Here is a 20,524-nt window from a genome sequence, read left to right as displayed (position 1 = left end):
GTTTATCCCATGGGTATGGCTGTGGCTTTCCTGTATTGCTGTCACAATATTGCTGAAGTCACAGCATCAGGTTCCAAAATCTGCTAAACTGATGGTGATGGAGCTTCAGGTTTACACCAGCTGAAGGTGGCCCAGGGTATAACTGCAAGATGGTTTGTATCTTAAGGACATCCCTCTTCATTAAACTCTCCTAAATCATGAATACAGGGTGGTCTTAGGACTGATTGTTTGTATATTGTTTGTTGTTGAAGAGCCACAAGTGGAATAATATGCTCACATGGCATTTGATTCTCTTTTCCATTGCTAGGCATGTCTGCAAGTAGCCCTCTACAAACAGCAATTATTCGGCCTTCCGGACTTGCAGATTTTGGACCTTCAAGCGCCTCTTCTCCCTTGAGCTCCCCTTTGAGCAAAGGAAACAGTGTTTGTGGGACCTCCAAAAGCTTAAACCTGACCAGCAGTCTCATATCAGAAACTCCAATTCGGAAGCAAAGCAAAGGTGCCCACACCTCAGGTGGTCGGTAGTAATTTTGAACCCCCAAAGTTTGTCTGAACTGCGTTGGCTTTCAGAGTAGACCACCCTGCCAGTTGAAGGCATGCAAATGAATGCCTTGTTGCTGTCCAGCATGTGTGTGAAAAGAAAATCAAAGCACAATGGGAGTGGGTGGTTTATGTGAGCACTTTGATTATGTGTATTCCAAAAAGCTGTCTTTGCAGACACTGCAAGAAGGAGGGAAGGCAGTCTGGGGTAACTGGGAGAGTGTCAGCTTGTGTTTTATTGACACATCTGACAAAGATTCCCAAAAAAGCATCCAGCTACTCCATGCAATATCCTGCAGCTGTGTGTACTTGAAGTCACACCAGTATACTTTCTCTCTTGTAGCCTGAGGTGCAACCCAGCATTAGTTGTATCCTATGAAATCAGTGTCTGGACCCCAGGAGTATCCTGTAGAGTCAGAAGACATTTCTGTACTGGCAGCTGGTCAGTGTACATGTGGGGGTAACTGGGGGCGAAGCTGAAGATGTTGTGTGATCAAAAAAAAAAAATCCCGGATTCTTCTAGCATGGGCCTCTGGGTTCTCTAAAAGTTTGAAATGCAAAGGAGGGCATCTCAGGTGGTTTCCAGGGAATGGACTCTTTTCAGCACCATCTGTCAGGAACAGGTTCAGAGCCGTAGAATACAGAGAGCACTGACAGGCCTAGTGAGCGCAGCAGCACTGCCTCTGCTTCACACAGTGGAAGACACCACAAGCCAGTGGTTTGGTTTGCATTTCAGAGTTCTCATGTTCAGAATGATTTCTCTGACTTTTGAGGTGTGCAGAACTGTTAAAGCTTAGAAACAAAGTAAGGCTCTATTTGTGCAAATCTGAAGAAGAGGGAAAGCTGAAGTGCCAAGGAAGAGTTTGCTGCTGCTGCTCCTCTCTGTGCCATAGCAGAGCGTGGTTCCGCAGCTTGCAGTGCTGCGAGGGGAGCAACGAAAAACAGTCCTGAGAGAGAGAGAGAACTGTGCCATTCCCCCTTCCAGCCAAATCCTGGGAAAAAAAAATGTCTCGTATCCCAGCCATTCATTGACTGTTCTTCCAGTGTGTTTTCCCTTCATCTTTGTGATCATCACACATACTAGTTTGGTTGAGTTCACTGCGGTGTGCAGGTACCAGTAGCCGTGTCCCATAAGGCTGACAGAAGGCAGTGCTGCCAGTGCCCATCTGTGTTCTCATTCTCTAGTTGCTCCTTCCCCGTTCTCAATGCACAACCCCACCCCATAGCCCCTTGCTTTGCTGTAAGCGTTGTCTGCATTGCACTGAGATTTAGGTGTGGGGCAGTTCTTCTGTCTGACACATTGAATTTAAAAGGCTGTTCTGCCGGGGCACTTTCATCCCTTCAGAGAGAGGCAAGTTGAGTTGCAGGTCTGGGCTATGACAGCGGAAGATGACTTTTTTAATTATGATAATGTTTTTTTCCAACCCCAAATCCTTTGCCTGGCGTCCTACAGTGTGGAGCGAGTGCTTCCTGTTGGCTCTGCCTCTAATTTGCACACCTGAAAATAGCAGAACTGAGCTTAGTTAGGTTGATTTTCAAACAGATTTGCAGGGGATAATTGAGGGGGAGGTGGTGTTTAATTAATTCACGAGGACTTCCCCCTTCCCCTCCTATTCACATGTATATATGATATTTAGAAGGAATCAGACAAATGCCAAGCCTTTTTTTCTCTTTGAATGTGCTGTCTATTTTTATAACTGAACTTGTACATATGTATAAAGAGAGACACATCTTTCTTTTACTAACTGGAGAAGAGAATCTTAAATAAAATGGAGTGAGATAATTTTATGTAAATCAGTGTCTTTGTGGTTTTTATGCATATAGTTGTATGAACGAGAGGATTAGGGAAGAGAACATGGAGGCTGTGCATCTGGAAATGCATCTAGAGACACATGCTGCTGAATGTAATGCTCTAGAGTGTCTGCACTCATCCGAGTATCATGTTTGTAACCTTTTTCAGTTCCAACTGTACACTTATCACATGTCTGCGTTCACTGATTATCTCGTAATCTAGTTTGGAGTAGGTATGCAGCAGATCATGAGAAAACAGAAGCAAGTATAATATGTGTAAATACATAGCACCTGAACTATGATGGTTGAATTCAATACAGTTGATCATTTTGGGAACATCATTCTCTACACTTTTTTCTTTTTTTTTCCTTTTTTTTTTTTTTTTTTTCCAGTGGAAGTTGAAAGAACTTTTGTGTGCAGTCTTGATTTTCAAACTGCTAGACAGTTGCATCAATTTGTAATCGAAGTGGGGAGAAAAAAAAATTGTGACTTGAAAAGATTGCAAAAATGTAATGTGTACTGTTGCATGCTATACTTTTGGAAGATTAAATTATTGCTATTTTAAAAACTGATAATATAAAAAATATAAAGTCATTTAATCTTCAAAAGAAATACCAAATGACATCACAAGTTGTGGCAAAAGTAGCGGTAGCCTATCTGCTTAGTGAAACTTGCGTCAGGCTAACAAATTCAGGAAGATCTAATGTAGCAGTAAAGTAAATGAATTGCTAGGTCATATCCAGTTCAATTTCTGTAAAAAGTTAAACACATGCATTCTTTGTATTATGCATCATAGAAGAACTGAGCTTCTGTGATATTAATCAAGGAATTAGGAAGAATTCATGTGATGGCTGTTCTAAGTTCTCGATTTGGGGAAGGAAGTAGTGCTAGAAAGACAAAGACTGGGGATTTTTAAAGGAGGTGGAGGTAGTTCTGTGATTAATACTGTGGGGAACACTTCTGTTGAAGTGAGTAAAACGGACATGCACACTGAAGCTTTGTTCTTTGAAGTTTTAGTCTGAGCATCTTTTCACTCCGTGTGTTGTGCACTTTGTCGCATGGATTAATGGCAGAGAAAGTCACTTTCCTTTGAGGGATCAAGGTATTTGCTAGTGGCAGAAACAATGTTGGATGAACTGAGTTTTTATTTTAAGCTGGAATGGTGAAATAGATGTCAGTATGTTTTGGGGGATGTTGGGAATGCTGTGTGTTCCTCATGCCATTTGATTATATCATTTTACTCGCCAATTAGTACAAAACTGCTAAATACAGTTCACTGATTAGTACTACTGTTGAAGACATTTAAAGATGGTAATTTTCTTATGTCCTCTGGGAAGTAGGACTAAAAGGTGCTGTCATGTCTCACCGTCATACGCATTTTTGTAGTTTAGCCTACAAGGGATATCTAGTTCAGAAGGGTCCCCAGAACACCCGTTCTTCCCACTGCCACATGTGGTCAACAAAGTCTTTCCAAGCAGTGACAAAATTAAGTCTTAAAGCAAGAGTGATTGAAACCATTACCTTCTCTCAAAAATTACTGCAGGGTAGTTGGAGCCAGGAGAAAGGGATCTCCTTCTGACCTCTAATGCTGAATTTAACCCTTAAGTGTGTGGCCAGAATATACCAGCCAGGCCACTGATAAAATGCAACATTAGGAGCACTGATGCAGTTTGTCTTGCATCTTCTCTCTAGATATGTTAATGGTCAGCACCCTAGAGGATGGCAAAACAAGGCAGAAAAGCTGGGGAAAAAATACCAACAAAAAAACAGAAGCCAAAGGATGTATCAAAGGAGCGAGAGAAGAACTTGCTCACCACACACAGGTTGTGAAAGCCAACATGTAGGATTATTACATTATAAAAATAGAGTACTCCAGTATCCTCTCAACTCCTCTTCAAAATCATGTATATGAGATAGGCAGGGACTTGCATCACACTGTCCTCAGAAATTCTCCTATTTAGCTGTACAGTCACTGTGCAGTCCTTTCCAAACAACCTCTTACTGTTTCTTAAAAATTGTTTGGTTCCTTGACTGCATGGTGTCTTCAGAATTCTTCTAACATCTGTTTTTAATTATTTTGTGATCAGTTGAAGTCCACTTAATTAATCTACCCTTGATTTAGATTAGCCTGCGAGACATTTTCTCTTTCTATCATGGGTCAAGTCTGTTGTCCTCATCAGCAACTAGATCTCCTCTTCCTATTCTGCAGAGAGTTAAACACATTGCTGCAGGAGGGTTTTCACCTAGAACTGCTTTAATTCTTAACTTCACGATATTAATACTGCGCTGTCCAAATGTAGCGTTATTTCCGTGCCTTCTCCCCTTTCTGTTGCATGCTTTCCCCACCGCAGCGTACCTGCTCTTTGCTGTCTCATGTTCCGTTTGTGGAAAGCCTCCTGTCTGCCTAGGGGCTATATCTTGCTTTATTCCCATATTCCTAAAGTATTTCTTTTAGCAGCATTTCCCAGCATGGGAGGCACACAAAGCTCAGTGGGAAAAGCTCCGTGCGGAAGGAATAGGGATCTGTGCTACTTTGATGGTAGCTCAGGAACAGCTGAGTTGCAGCTGGGAGGAGGAGGAGCACAGCTGATAAAATCACGTGGGGGCAGGATGTGGATCAGTATAATTTGGGAGATGCTGCCCTACAACCACTGCACTGCCAGTGCTGATCTCCTACTCCCTGCAGAGCAAGCTGGCCTGCTTCTGCTCCCAGGTATACTTACACGCTCCTCAGCTTCTCACTTCAGCCTCTGTCTTTCCTTTTTGTTGACTATTCAGTCTGAAACGCACATTCTAACTCTGAAGGAGCCTTACAGGCATGTCTTGTGCTTCCCTTCCTGCTTGAGAAGGGATGGTGATGCACTCCATGCTGTCCTTCGGAAATTTCTGCTCGAGCAGCTGGAAAAAATGATTTGTAGCTCGCTACCCAAAGGGATGCTGCTTGCATGTTAAGTATAACTGAGATATATATACTAAAATAAAGGCAATCGCATCTTATGCTCCTAGGTGTAAGCACTCACTGAATTGTGAAGGATTTTTTTTTTTGATTTGCGGCCTGCACCAGGTGCATAGTGGTGAATGAGAGAGGGGAAGGGGTGATTCATCCTTTCTATCAGGAGCATTGTTACTAGGATGATAGAGACAGCCCAGCTCTCAGATTCAGCCAGCGGGTCTGTACTGTAAACAAGTCTTTCTTGTAGCACTCAGATTAGCAGTTGCTCCTCTGAAAAGCCTGCGACAAACACCGTATGAAATGGAGAAATGCATGAAAGGAAGAGCTGGTTTCCTCCAGCTTCACCCTCCTCTTACCTCCTGCCTCTTCCCTCAGGAAAAGTGAAGTTACTCCCAAAGCTAATGGGTCTTCCAGGCATTTTGTACCAAACTCTATTGACATAATGTTCTTCTAGGGGCATATGACGGAATTCGTTTGCATCCCAGGCATGAGGAAGTGTTTCAGTGCTCAGGTATGAAACAATGACTCCTTCCTTCCTTAGCTGATGAGCATCACTGATAGAATGAGGTAGGGGAGGAAAACACTGAAACACCACTTTCATGCCTTCTTGAGTTTCCCCGTGGACTCTCTTCCTTCTTCGACAGTATCGCTGGTTGTGTTAAGTCCACCTTACTTAACAGGAGCCAAGTGTGATGTGAGCTTCCAAGCATCCAGGGATTACAGTATTCCTTGTTGTCTCTGTGACATTTGTTTGCAAGCATCTGTTTTTGCCTCCCTGCTCCGTAGCCCTACTCAACTCTTCTCGAGACCCATGTGTTGTCTTCAGGGCTTTTGGTTGGCAGGAGAAATGTTACTGTTTAAAGGTGTTAATTTTTAAACGCACAACCCTCGTAGCCTTGCATCTCAGCTTTATGAGAACTGTGAGTTAAGATAAAGCTAAGCGTTGTGTATTTTGTGGGCGTTGCTGCCCTGAATGCTTCACCTGTTTTGTGGGCATTGCTACCCTGAATGCTTCACCAACTTTTTCAAAATCAAGAAAAACTGTTGTTGCTCAGAGATCAGAAGAACCTGTTTGGAAATTTACTACTGGTTTGGACTGTCCCACAAAACTGATGTATTTAACTATTGGTTAAATTTATACAAATTTTCTTATTAATAACAAGAAACTAGTGGCTTTCTTCTCAAGATGTATTTAACAAATGCTGTCCTACTAGGAGAAGCCATGACTGTTTATCTCACGTCTCAACTATTCTTATAGTTCCTCTGATGTATCCCTACATCTTGACTTCCTATCTGGGCCTTCCTCTAGGAATCACAGGCAGGAGCCCTCTCTCCGTACTGTGAGAAGATGCCGTCTGTCTTTAAGGTGTCTGTCTTTCAGGTTTCTTTTAATTCTGGTGTTACGGTTTTCCCCTGATACCATGGTAGAGTTTGTAGTCAGGCTAGTGAGTGCATTTCAGAATTTTACAGCTACTGTGTGGACAAGCAGTTTTATGATGCTTACTCTACAACGATGTTCCCAAATAGAGCCTAACTAGGAGGGGAGTTTTGTGGAAAAAGAGCATTTGCGTTAAGGGTTTAATTGGGAAAAACTGTTCTCTAATTCACATCATTCTTTAATTCAAGTAACTTTTCTCCATGGACGAACATAAACTTGTATCAAAGTAGCGCTAAAAACGATGTAACTTCCTCACAGAAGCATGGATGCGTTGGTCCATAACGATCTGACATCTTCGAAGCAGTCACCTTGGGTAGACCTTATTCTCCCCGCTGTCAGTCTCAAATGGCAGTGCACAGAGTGCTTGCCTGTATTTTACTCAGCCTATAGAAGGTTGCCAGGGTTTTTAAGAATGGAATAGTCAGCACATTTCACACATAGTTGGCTGAATGTTGCTTTCTGTTATTTTTTTTAAACTATATTTAGCTTTTGGCACGTGACTGCAATTAGCTACGTGCTGATCAGCGGAGCATGATGCTGCCCAGTAAATGCAATGGCACGCCACTGGACACGCCCTTGAATGCCTCTTCATTGCCTGTGACAAAGCTCCAGGGTTTTCCTTTGCAAGGAGAGGAAACAGAAGGGATGTTCAGACTACACGAACTTTTAGAGAATCTTGAAAACTAACATCCAAAAAACTCTCTTTCTTTTGGTCACTCCATACATCTGGCGGGTGCTGACGCGAGGGCTCTTGTGTGTCTTGTTTCTTGTTGCTCCTGCTCCTACCATAGAGTTCACATGAACGCTTTTGTGGACAACTTCTGCATTCTTTCAGACCTCTCTTTTCTTGACATATAATCCAGATTTTTCTCAGATTTAATCTTATTTACAGCCATAGTACTACAGTATTTCTTTGAATTGGTACCACTTGAAATAGATCTAAAGATGCATAATGGTACAACTTCAGTCTCTGGATTTCAAGTGCTCCTGAAAGAGTAATTCAGCTCTGTGATGTCTGTTTGTCCAGGTGATTGCAGTCTTTCATCATGCCCTGTCATGTCCAGAGTTTGGGAGAAGTTACTATATATAACTTGTATTCATAATTTTACTGTAACTTGTAGTTATAATTTTACTGTGATGTATATTTAATCTGGCTAACAAGAAAAAATAATTGCTGTCTAGTTTTTTAGTCATTTGTCACTCAGCTCAATTCCTATCAACTAGTTGAAAACTTACTGACATTGTGATGCCGAATTGGTAAAGGGCAGGTAAGTTTTTAAATGCGGTGTTAATTTGGGACTGGAAATCATGACGATTTCTTTTTATGGGCTGCTATAACCCCAAGCAATTTATGTGGTTTTGAAACACACCGTCATGAATTTTGCAGAAGGAGACTTGCTTCCCCGGCTTTGATAACTTGCTATTAGCATATGCAGTCAGAGGTATGTATTGTATAATTAATGTAATATGGTTACACTGCGGTTTGCTCTCCTTAGCTATGTATCATTGTGTCTGTCTAGAATCAAATAACTAAATGTTAAGAGTGAGAGCTGGTTTGGTAGAATATTCATAGACAGATTAGAGAAGGCCAGCTCTTCCTTGCAGCGATATAATTGATAGAAAATGAGAAAACTAATGGTATTTCAATTTTTAATTTAAAACAGATCTCATGTCTGAGATGTTACAGGAATAAACACATGTGAGAAGCTTGGAACTGCCAGCAGCTGTGAGCCTCAGCCGTGAGCTAAAAAAGCTTGAGGGACTGCAACAAATTTGAATGATGTGTATAAAACAGAAACACCCCAAGCCATATAAAAATGTTTCTCTGCTGAGCTTAATTTTTAGTTGGTGAATAAATATTATGCAAGCTTAAGTATGTGAAGGTCTAAGAATACTGAGAGCAAATTACTAAACTTGCAGCCACACAGATCCTCATTGGGCAATGGTAAACATAAGGGTATCCATGAAAATTTCACACAACTCTCGCATGTTTGCATCATGATCTAGTGCTGATTACGTGAGCACACATTATCTTGCTTCCGGCGTGGTATCTCTGAATACCTAACGTACAGTTCAAGTACACTGAAAAACATCATCCCTCAATGTTTCACGTTGTGCATTCAGAGTCACCGTACGCTTTTGAAATCATGCTCTTGATGTCTCATCTGTATAATGGAAATAATACCTCTTCGCAAAGGTCTTGTGAAGAGGAATTACAGTTTGCAAAGGTGCTACAGTGACTTGCAAAGGTTGCTATACTGATTTGCCAGAGAAAAGTCAAAATGGGGAACAGTCCCCCCTGCATTTGGAGCAAGGTGTGCATAAACAAATACAGGACCATCCACAAGAAAAAGGAATTGAACTGCTGCTCATGTTTAGCATCCTCCCATTAAGTGAAATGAGGCAAGAACCCTCTGAGAAAAAATAGTGGGTATTTATTCTGAATGAAGCTAGTCCCGCAGTGACTTTTTATCCTCAGTCCTGAACTCATCTGCCCTCAAATTATAGGATGTATTTCCAGGAATAGATTCAACATATATGTAGTTTAGAGACACAAATGTTGCCAGAATTGACTGCGCTGTGCAGCAACAAGAGACACGGTTTCATCTGGCTCCTGCCTAACAGGTCCAGAGGTAATCGAGTCTCCAACAGTCGCCATCGAAGGGAAGATGAAAAGCAGCGTCTATCACGGCTGCGGGGAGCTGAGCATTCCTGCTCTTTTCCCTCTCTAAAAATGGGATTGTGTATTCGTGGAGAGGAACGTCTTGGAGAAAAAAACACCCTTATAAAGTAGACCAAAAGAGTGAATGTATTATAGTCTAAAATGAATTTATGTACAATCTACGACCCCACTCGCTGTTTGAAATACACTTTTGGCTCAATTTGACTTAAAGAAATGGGTACCTCACTGGAAAACAAAAATAAGTGAGAGATTTCAGCCCATGATGTCTGTAGAAGCATCCTGAGCACAAAGCTGCTGACCCCAGTTGTCTGTAACAGTATCTCCCAGCCCTGCGCACCTCTGGCCGACCAGCAACGTGTCAGCCGCAGTCCGGGGAGGTCACTGGCAGCACTGGCAGCTGTGGTGACACGTGAAAGTGCACCCACCAGCGCTGCCCCGGCGCGAGGTGCCCACGGGGTGAGCAGAGGTAACGTAAACACATCCATGGGCAGCCCCTGCCTTTCCTCCCCGTCCCCGGGGGCCAGGGCAGCGCCTGCTCCCTCCCTCCCTTGGCATCACGCGCTTCATCGGGTGCCGACTCGCAGTTTGGAAAGGCTGGTGTGCCGTCTAGACAAGGAGGGGATAAAAGGCTGCTTTTTGAGTTTGTTTTCTAAATGTTTTCAAATGTCACATATGCTTTGCGTAGACAGAGTTTAGTATCAGCAAGCTGGCTGCGGTTGCCCCCGAGGCGGTTTGTTTGTAGATGAGGTTGTAATTGCTCTAAGCGGGTTGGATGTGAGTCTGTGAAATGACTTCAATATTGTCTGTGCTGTTGGTGTCGCTCGGTCCGTAGCTCCAGTTCAAGGCAATAGATTGCTGAGGCCATAAGCTAGTGAAACCCAGTGCTCCCGTTAGCCTGGACCCTTCCCCAGCCTCCCTTCACCTGTGAGCGAGGGTGCGTGGGGCAGGTGCAGCGCTGTGCAAATGAGCACGTCATGTGCGCGCGTGCTGATGAACCCCCCCCCCCCGTCTGCAGAAATCCTCAGCTGGAAGTACGAGCAACAGCGTCGTGCGGAGCGTGGGGTGGTGTGCCCGATGCGCTGGAGGCCGCCTGCGGCCGCCCTGCACACCCTCCGCTTGCACGGCACCGCTGCCCTGCGTGTTCCCGGATCGTGCCCAGTCAGCCCAGGTGCGTGCGCCTCATGTTCCTGAAGGGCAGGCTTGCTAACCAGCAAGGCTGAATGAAACCTCTCCTCTCCAAAAGTCATCCCTTGACGTCTTCCCCCGGGTGAAGCGCTGACAAAGCAGCACTTCTGGGGCTTGCTCCTACTATGTGAGCCAGCGGGGCTTGAGCAGTTGGGATCAAAACTTCCCCTTTCCTTTGGTGATAGGATTTTTAAGTGCCAGTAGCTATCAGGTGTCTCTTCAGCTGTCAGGCACAGGCCAAACTGATCCCTGGTGGCTTTAACTGAAGCTTTATGGAAATGAACGCCATTAAAACAGTGAGGTGAGGGAGGCAAAAAGCAGCGTAAACAGGAGGACATGAGAGAAGCCTTTGTTTTTGTGTCCCCAGAGCAGCCCAGCATGGTCTGGGAACAGTGCGGTGTCCCCAGCTAGGAAAACGGCACCTCTCTGCCTTTGAACTTCCCTGACCTTTTACGTTATTTCAGTCTCATTCTCTGGAGTTCAAGGTACTGGCTGTGCTTCAGGAATTCGCAAGCATAAACACTCATCAGTGTGGCTGGCACTACGATGAGATGAAAAGGGAGTTGGGAAAGAATAAAACACATCCAAAAGCCAAACAAAAAGTGTACAGGGTTTGTAAACAAAGCATGTAGAGCTTCCCCAGTGCTGCCCAGAATGCCCATTTCCTTCTGCCCTCCCGGGCCCCAAGGCTCTTTCAAAGCTTCTCTCGTACCTTTAATACAGCATATAAATTAGGGAATTTTTCACTTAAGGCAAGGCAACTAGTTAGTAGGAAATTCCAAAGTCCGCTGAACGGCTGCTGGTTCTTCTGCAAGTGTAGTTTTTCTATAGCCTCACTGTAAATCTATTTTTTTATCCTTTCCTGTTCCTCCCGTGCACGGAGAACTGTGCTGTGCTGAGCTAGGCTGTGTGCTGGTGGCACAGTGCTGCCTGCTCATGCGCTGGGACTGTACTTTTTTTTTTTTTATTTTACATCTGTCTGTGAGTTCTAAAAAACCTTCAGTGCTACTGAAGTATGTGCCATGTTGTGAAAACTGGTAGTGCCAAAGCAAGAAGTCTGAGTCAGGGAAAATCTCCCATCCAAATGCTGCTCATTCATTTTCCCCTCTGCCCTTGGAATGAGGTTATTGAGCTGAATGTGATAAAACTTGATTTGAAGTTTCATGAAGGACTTCCAGGCCTAGATTGACTTCCAGGTTTTGGGACGTGTTGGCAGTGCTACCGTTCTGGCACTGAACTATCTGGAATCTGTTACACAGAGAAGCATCGAAGTGCACAGGTGACCGCAGCTGCGTGTTTTGTGCTGGATATTTTACGCAAAGTCAGTCTTGCTTGTCTTGGCGCAGCTGTACGCCCAGTAGACCCTCTTTCTTTCCCCTCTTTCACCATCCAATCTTTCCTGGTAGCAGGAGCAGAAGAACAGGCTGTTACCAAGCCAGACGTTGTTTCTGGACACATCCACTCTGTATAAAGTGTGCACGAAGTGCTGTCCAGCCTCTTCTGCAGAGGGGAGCGCTTGTCAGAGCGCAGCCGTTTGCAGACTCCGTAACAGAAGAGCAGCAGCTGCTCGCGCTTGCACCTGCCGCTCAGCCCCTCTAGTGCCGCACAGGCTGTCCAGGAGCACCGATAAACATTCTTTGTTTTTTGAATCTTTTGCTTTTCCTCTGCTTGTGAAACATCTGTAGGTAATTAAATGCACATTTCAGCCTGCCCCTCGAGCAGCAAGCAGACACATATGGAATAACACAAGTGCTATGCACAACCAGCTGTAGCTCCTGTAACAGCTGCTAAATCCAGCATGTGCCATTCCCTGTGACTTGCATGCCGCCTGCACACCTCTCCCTGCCGCACATGGCAGAGCCCCAGGGACCCCCTCGAGACTGTGGGTGTGCACGCAGAGCTGCACTTCTCCCCTTCAGCTCCTACTGGGACTGAGGTCCCACACTGGCTCCTCCATAGCCTTCAAAGTCTGTGCTGGCCCCACTTTCTGGATGCTCAAATGTATGTTCTCCTCAGGTAAACTCAACCAAACCATTGGCTGCTCTTGCACCCAGCTGAGGAATGCCGGTCTGTTCCCTACCCCTCTCCTAGGCCACCGTCCCCTCCTACCACCTCCTGCCCTTGCTGAGCTGCCTGCCTGTATTGCCATCAACCACAAATACGAGTTTGGCCTCACTGATTTTCTGACCTGGCACCTCATCTAGAAAAGTACACCAAGCACAAGGAAGTTCACACTTTGGTGATGCTATATTTAAACTACATTTTTACTAAAGCTGGAATCATCTTGGTGGAGATTTACCTGTGTGAAGTCTCCTCGGTTGTCAACACTCGACCTTGAAACTGAGATGATACTGCAGCACCTAGGAACCAGAGACTTTTTCTTCTGGGTTTGTCTTCCTGGAATCCTTTTAACATTTCTGAGTTTCTTTATCTTTTCTCCTGCCCTATTAAGGACCCTCAGGAGTGCTTGATACATATGAAAGCCAGGGCTCGATTATCTCTTGTCATCTACTTTATTTAGCTGGCTGTGCCACTGCAAAGCAGCTGGGTAGGCCCTGTCCTAATGTACTCAAGGAAATGGTGACTCAGGCCCATGTTCCAGGGCTGTGTGGGAACTGCTGGGCAGGAAAACGGAAAAGGTTGAAGAGGGGACTGAAATAATGTGAATTGTGCTGGTTTTAGACATGGAAAGTATGTGATTGATAGTGTTTGTAAACATGTTTTTTTTATGTGACATGACCTGATAAGCACGAGCTTATCATAGGGAAGTCAGAGAGGAGAAAACTGCATGCACAAGAGGAAGCCCCTAGATAGGGAAGCATCTCCAGAAACGTCTGGCAGCACTTTGCAAACGAGGGCAGTTGTCTCACCCTCCAACAAGGTGGGTGCTCTTTCCCAGGCCAGCCATCAGGCCAGTGGTAGAGCTGCCAGAAGCTGGAGCTGCGCCCACAGCCAGCTGCTTCACCTGGGCTAGCAAGTCGTGACACGGGGAGGGGAAGCCGGTAGTGAAACATGTATGGGGTAGGACACTGTCCTTGTGTGCCACTGTTGGCCGGGCGCTCCCAAGCGCCATGGTTGTATGACTGCCTCCAAGCAGCAATTCTCTTCCTCGTGTTTGGTTCATCAGAGGCAAGCCACCGTGGTCCCCTGTCTTCGAGCAGCAGTACAAACATAAGCTGGGCACACAGCAAATGTTGCACGGTGCCGTCTCTCCACACTCACATGGCCGAAGTTCAAATCTAGGATGTTAACCTTTTAAATTCATCAACTGACCAAAATGTGACCGGTTCCCAGACACGATAAAAGCCTCAGGAGAAAGACGTTACGTGATACCTCATTGTCTGTCTTAGTGACTTGACGATGCAGTGACAGGATGACAGCAGTGAGCTGCCGTATTAGCCACTCCTGAAAAGCAAATGGGGTCCTTTTTTTGGAAGTCCACTGCAAAAAACACATTGGGAAGAAAATGGCAGTTCAGTGAAGTAGTGTATCTGTGCTTAAAATGCTTAGTGTTTCAAGGGAGGAAGAAACAGCAGCTGAAGGAACGTTCCTAGTGCTGAGGAGTTGTTCACAAGCACTCACTGCTTGTCTTTTACCAGCAACGTGAAGGATCACGGGGCCAGCCCAGGCTCAAGAGGATGAACAAAGCAAGGGGCTCTCCCTGCGAGATGGCAGTGCAGGCTGCTTAGTGCACATCTGCTATTAATTCCTGTCAGTGGTGGCTTTGTGCCTTTGAAAATTTGAAAGGTGTGATGTTTTTGTTTTATCTGGAGATATTTTGGTATCTGACCCCAGTCTTGTACTAGTAAGGGAGTGCAGGCAAGTTGATCCTTTAACCCTCTGGTTTTCCAGCTGGGGGATACAGCCCCCACAGGGAGATGCAGCTGCTCAGTCGAAATGAGAACCTTCACAGAACAGGGAAAGTGTGGTTTTCTCTAGTCTATTATCCCTGAAACATGCACCTGCCTTTAATTAGTGGTAAATTTAGTTGTTTCAATTAGTTTTCACTCTGTCACTCAAGTCTTGAAGCAGGTAGTACGGGTAGGTACAGTGATCTGCTAGTGCTGAGGCAGCTGGTAACTAGCGGAATCAGGAGGGCAGCTGCACATTTCCCCTCTACACAGCACACTCTGCATGAGGCAGAAGAGAACTCACTGTCTCCCTCACTGCAGCCAGCAGATCTGGCTGTGGGTGGCAGTTTCTTGTCCTTCCACTATTACTTCTTGGAAACAGCAATGCTAAGTTACACTCAGAACAAAAATCCTTCAACCTGCCAAGGGAGAATTGCATTTCTGTGCCTGCCCTGTACAGTCAGGAGGGCTGGCTCGTATCTGTTGTCAGAGCTAGCACTCCAGAATCAACAAGAGCTGGAAGCTGGGAAGAGAAAGTCACTGAACTCCCTTTTCTCAAAGGCAAAGCGTCAATGGGTGTCTTGCAGGAGATCCAGCAGAGGCAAGCTGCTCAGCAGTGAGGTTTGGTTTGTGTTTTTTTAAAAACAAAAACAAAAAAAACCAAAACCCACAACACCAGAAAAACACAACAACAAAAAAACCCCACAGGAACTACAGCAGCATTACTAGCTAAGTTTTGGTGTGTTTTTTTTTTTTTAAAACAACATTAAAAAAAAAGAAGGATCAGTTTGAACTTTAAGTCAGTAATGAAAAAGACCAACAATACAGAAGACTAACTTTGTCAGTTTGTTTTATTACTGGGCACAGCACAGTACCACTTCATATACATACAAGCCACAGTAATACAAACAGTCCCTATCTTTTTTTTTTTTTAAATAATAAAAACCCCACATGGTATTTGGGAGGAGTCAAATGTCCCAGGGGTCAGCTCTCTCAAGCCATTTTGCTGCAGTTGCAGCGGTTTTCTTACAAAATACTATGGGTTTTCATGCTGTTAATATGTGAAGCTGAAAAGTCTGAGCTTGCAGGAGTGCCTCTACTTAAGACGCCCAAGGCAGGCCTTTCGGTAGCTTGAAGGCTTGCAAACATGCTCAGTCATGGTCCTTTGCAGTCAAATAAAACTATACCACACAGGCACCCAGGTATGGAACTAGAATCCTCAAATGCTTCTGCAGAAACCCACATTATCCTGAAGCACCAGAGGTTTATCCAGTACAGGGCTAGTTAAACAGTGCAGCTGCATCCAGGCAGCTCTCCTGCAGGCAGCACAGACTTCCCACAGAGGCAGGACCATTTCTTACGGAGTCAGTTAATTCTGCAGCAGCACAAGGTCAGTGAAGCTTGGAGAAAAGCTTCTAGTCATTAAAGCAGGCTTAGCTCCTCAGAAAACCAATTTAAAACCTGAAGGCACAAATGCTAGGTTGAATGTGGGCTACATACCACTGTGGCATGTGAACAGTTTAGATACCCCTCCTAAGGGGAAATACAATGCATAATAAATACAGTATGATATTTCAGAAAAATAAGTGCATTACTGTGATCCTTCACAACATAAGGAAGTAGGATCCAAAGAGCCTACAGAGGCCAGTGCACTTCAATATTGCACAGGAGTCCTGAAATTTAGTGTCAGGTTCTAGACTCTATACTTTGTTTTAGTCATTGTACTGGAGGTGAGACATGGCAGAGGGGAAAAAAAGGAGGTCTTATTTGGCAGAACCTGCCCAAGTCCCCACCACCACACAGCTTTTTGCCAATCTGAGGTAGAATTACATATATACTGCTTAAACCCAGTCAAGTCCTGCTCAACTAGTCTTCAAAAGGAAGAAAAAAAAAAAAAAAAAAAGAAAAAAGTGCACAGAATAGATGAGACTCTTTCTTATCTAAAGAAAGAGAGTGCTTCCGGTTTGACCCCAGAAGCAAGTCTTGCAGAGCAGAGTTCCAGTGAAGATCCCTGCTCCCCACCTGGAAAGCAGCAATGGCTATCATGGTGCTACAAGTAAGGAGTGTAGCAGGTACTGTTTAAGTCCTATAGCAAGTTTTAGTCCACTTCCTCCCTCCCCTACTACTTGCTAATTCTCCCTTTATTTTATCAGAGTTAAGATTGTCCCCATTGCTTTCTCCCTTATGTCCCTTCTACTGGGACCCTGGAAAAAAAAAAAAATTTCTATTTCAACCCTTAGACTTCTGAGGGACACTTGCAGTTTCTTCTAGAGACTCCTCTGTGTGGTACAGGCATGGAAGGATGGAAATAAGAGCCTCTTCAATGGAGAAGAGATGTTTATCCTCTGCTTGAGGACAAAAATAGCGCATAAAGTCTGCCAGTCTGAGCAAGTACTCAATGTTATGACCAGCACAACCACTTGAGACAATGATTTGAGCTGCAATGTCTTCTTCTGATGCTGGGCCGAGGTAAGAAGGGTTCTGGGGTGTTGCAATGTAAACAAGAGCTAGGATGGGTTCCTCTGCATCTGTCTCCTGAGGGTGGAACTTCACCAACTTGGTGTCATAGCCCCCGAGGACAGCTTCTCGCATGTTGAGATACTGGAGCGATGCAGCAATTTGTTCCCCACGGACTTCATAGGCCACACCCCATGTGCATGCCTGGAAGTGAAAGAGCAAGGTGGTTATGGGATGCTGTAACTGCAGTGAACAAGTCCACTAACGCTTCAAAGCAAGCCCGCCTTGCTTTGGGGCCTCCGCACAACTGATAACCGGGCAGAGGAGGACAGCACACACCCCTCATGCCCCCCGGGGAGAGCAGAAGCGCACTCGGCTGCTGGCATCAGTTTCCAGCTGCTGATGCGGGCACCACCGCCCAGGCCGACTTCACACCCCACCGCCCGCCGCGGGGCCCCCCGCCCCGGTACTCACCCCGCAGTCCTCCAGCAGCGTCACCACCCGCCCGGGCTGTCAGGGAGAGGCAAGGGGAGAGCCGTTAGAAGCCGAGCCCGCGCCAACGGCCCCCCAACGGCCGCCCAACGGCCCCCCAACGGCCGCCCGGCCTTACCATCCTCTCGCTGCCGCGGTGGAAGGTGTCGCCCTGCCAGAAGCGGCGGCTGTAGCCGCGGATGAAGCCCACCTTGCGCGACGTGAACTCGAAGCCCGGCCTCCACACCAGCGAGCCGTACCCGAAGATCCACACCGGCGACGTCAGCGTCAGCTTCAGCTCCGCGCCCTCCTCCGCCTCCCCCGGGGGCGCGGAGCCGAGGTGGGAGGGCGATGGCGAGGGCGATGATGGCGAGGGCTCCGGCCGGCCCGGGCACTCCTCGGGGCGCTGCGGGTCGCGCTTCATGGCGGCGGCGTGGGCGCTGCGGGGGCCGGTGCGGCGCCGGGCGCTCGTGGGGCGGCACGCGCCGCCGCGGCGCTTTAAAGGCCGGCCGGGCCCCGCCCCCGCCCGCCCGCCCGCCGGGTGATGCAACAAGGCGGGGATGTTTCGCCGCGCCGCGCGTGGGGCAAAGCGGGGCGCGGGTTGCGTCAGGCGGGGCGGGGGGCGGCCGTTACCCGGAGCCCGCGCGTGGGTGCGCGGGCGGGGCGGGGCTGCCCGGCCTGAGGGGGTCCCGGCCCGGCCCGCTGGTGAGGGGGGGGGGGGGGCGGAGCGGCTGGGGCGGGGGCGGGAGGCGCCCGCGGTGGGAGCCGGGGCCCGGTGGGCGCTGAGGCATCGGGCTGTTCCGTCAGCGCTCGGTGAAAGCTGCCGGGGGAACGCGGCGTCGTCCGCGAGATTCCCGCCTGGTGATCCCAGGGGATCACCCGCCGTCAAGACCCCTGCGCGCAGGGATGAGCGGCTGCTCAGCCCCGGCCAGGCTGCCCGGCCGGTGCCGCGGTGCTGGGGCAGGTGGGGCAGACCACGCCGGGCCCGAAAGGGAGAAACTGGGGTGGAATGAGCGGGCCTGTCCCGCACTCCTGGGTTCGGCTTCATCCAAGAACGTGAGCTGCCACGTTGAAAAACCAAGCAGTTAATATTAAACTGGGTGAAGTGACAGCTCCTGACGTCGACAAGGCTGAGGCGTAAGGTGTATAGGTGAAACAGAGCAATAAAATCCACACAAATGCAAGGAAATGGTGCTGAATCTGGCCACTTGAGTGCCTTTTCCCTTGTACTGTGGGAACTGTCCCAGGCTGGACTGTGGGCTTGTAATACAGAACATTTGTTACGTAGATGTCCAAGAGCTGTCTGTGTATGAGATGGAGACCCAGCTGTAAATCTGCTTTAAGCAGGTTGTGACGGCTGAAGAGCCCGGCTAAAGAGGTGGGCTCAAATTACAAAGTTGTTCATTTTGGTAGCTGGAGAGAGAAGGGGTGGGTGGGGGGGGGAAGAATGAGAAGTGAAACCATTGAGATATTTTTATAGAAGTATTTCTCATTATTGTTCTTGTTCTCTGCATCTAATCACTCCAACCAGTCTATTTATGGTCTTTTCTCTAGTTTCCTGTTGGGTCCTATCCAAGCAGCACCCACCTTTCCATTCCCCTTAACAGGATGTTGCAGCTACAACGCATGCAGACTCTGGTGGGTGCCGCCTGTACCCTGGCGCATTCACCGTGGGTGACATCAACAGCCTGCATGGCTCTCACATCTGTCCTGCCCTGCCGTGCCTTACACAGAATGCCCTTCTCTCCTGCCCTGCACGACTGACTTTCTGACTTGTCACCTTGGATGACCCTTCACAAGGTCAGCCTTAACAGAGCCCAAAGCTCCTTAATTTTCCTCTCCACTTGCGCTCTTCCCAGTCACCTTCTCTGTCTTACTCAGACTTAAAGGCGTGGGGTCGGCGCTGCGTCCTCCCAGCCCTTCATGCTGCACACCCATGCTGTTACAGGCTTGCAGCCTCATATTCCTTCCCCACCAGTCCCTTTCCATAGGCAGGATGTGAATCCATCCCGTTTGTACCAATGGTGTACTTGGAGGCCTTCGTCACAGACAAGAAAGTGCTCTAGAAAGTGGTGTTCTTAGCAGTTGTCTGTATAAAGCTCTGCTTGGCAAAACAGGAAATCAATCTCTAGTCTTACATTTTTAGTCTTGTGGATCCTGGCTCCTAGGATACGAGACTCCTGCCTTAGCTGTGCAGTTTGTCAATGCTAAAATAATGTGGCCTTTCAATCAAATGAAACCAGTTTTGTCTGGGAATTAAACCAGTCCTCTGTGTCCCATTGCAGCAATGGTATATTTTTCATATTTAGTTCTTTATTTTTTTCCTGCTAAAACCAAGGAAATTTCAGCAAAACCCCAATATGTAGTTAATAAAAGCATTAAAACATTTGGCTGTATCTGCATCATCCTTATCAAGCAAGGGCACAAACAGTGTCAGACAAATCAGTGTCTAAAAGATAAGCTGAAGAAGCTCTTGGCTAGGTTCTGGTCTTAGTGATACCAGTAAAAAAATCTAGCCTCTTTCTTCAGCTTTCCCCAGGATGTGAATTTTATCCATCTGAGAAACACGCTGAACTACACACATCTTGCAAATGGATCACTAGATATCTGCTAGTACAAGCTAAGGAAAATGGGATCAAGAAATAAAAAAATATGCTACTGGGAAGTGACTGCATGCTTGCTGACAGGGGAGAAAAACTGCTCCTTTCCATTGCAGAGCTGTCTCAATTGTATGTCTGTCTTTGCCAAAAGGCTCTGCTACATAGCGAGGCCAGATTTGCAACGGAGAACCAATGCCTAAAGCAAAAGCCTTAGGGGACCAGCTTCAGAGCCCGCACCAGTTAACCACCACAGATCTCTGCTCCCTTCAGTGCTGTTACACCCAGATCAATTAGGTATGAGGTTAGAAGCTCCTTCTGAAGTCAAGTCCCTGATTTTCTTGTGTAAAGACATGGGGATATTGCTCCATCATTAGGAGCACAGCCTGGGGCAAGACTGTTAATGAAGTTGTGGCATATACAGCAAGAGGTTAAGAATGTTTTTTGGTTTCAGGCTTTCATTAATTCATTTCTTGTTACTGACTGGACCTTCATTGCACTTTGGTTAAATAAACCAAAGGGCATGAGGATCACCAGGGGCGAAGGGCTGAGCAGAGA

General features: G+C 46.7%; 2 protein-coding genes across 2 annotated transcripts in view; one reads left to right on the top strand and one right to left on the bottom strand.

Annotated features, from left to right (window-relative positions):
• The window catches only part of INO80 (INO80 complex ATPase subunit), a 60,071-nt gene extending 57,743 nt beyond the window's left edge, over nucleotides 1-2,328 (top strand). Inside the window, exon 35 of the mRNA XM_009490662.2 lies at nucleotides 308-2,328. Coding sequence (XP_009488937.1) covers nucleotides 308-525 — 218 coding nt within the window. The 3' untranslated portion in view covers nucleotides 526-2,328. The remainder of the gene's footprint in view (nucleotides 1-307) is intronic.
• A 14,324-nt stretch (nucleotides 2,329-16,652) lies between these two features.
• Nucleotides 16,653-17,793, bottom strand: CHAC1 (ChaC glutathione specific gamma-glutamylcyclotransferase 1). Its single transcript, XM_075712900.1, has 3 exons — nucleotides 17,509-17,793; nucleotides 17,373-17,408; nucleotides 16,653-17,102 (listed from the first exon to the last, which is right to left on the bottom strand). Exons 1-3 carry the CDS (start codon nucleotides 17,791-17,793, stop codon nucleotides 16,671-16,673), a joined length of 753 nt encoding a protein of 250 aa, XP_075569015.1. The 3' UTR covers nucleotides 16,653-16,670.
• Between the last annotated feature and the right edge of the window lie 2,731 nt (nucleotides 17,794-20,524).

The sequence above is a fragment of the Pelecanus crispus genome, chromosome 6 (assembly GCF_030463565.1).
Source record: "Pelecanus crispus isolate bPelCri1 chromosome 6, bPelCri1.pri, whole genome shotgun sequence".
Taxonomy (NCBI): Eukaryota; Metazoa; Chordata; class Aves; order Pelecaniformes; family Pelecanidae; genus Pelecanus; species Pelecanus crispus.
This window is presented reverse-complemented; position numbering and strand designations above follow the sequence as displayed.

What these genes read in the sequence shown, in the direction of transcription:
- CHAC1 (XM_075712900.1), bottom strand. Translation starts at nt 17,793, where the DNA reads ATGAAGCGCGACCCGCAGCGCCCCGAGGAGTGCCCGGGCCGGCCGGAG. An exon ending in ACCGCGGCAGCGAGAGGATG is followed by an intron (nt 17,409 to 17,508) that starts GTAAGGCCGGGC and finishes TCTCCCTGACAG; the next exon opens with CCCGGGCGGGTGGTGACGCT. An exon ending in CGCTGCTGGAGGACTGCGGG is followed by an intron (nt 17,103 to 17,372) that starts GTGAGTACCGGG and finishes TTTCACTTCCAG; the next exon opens with GCATGCACATGGGGTGTGGC.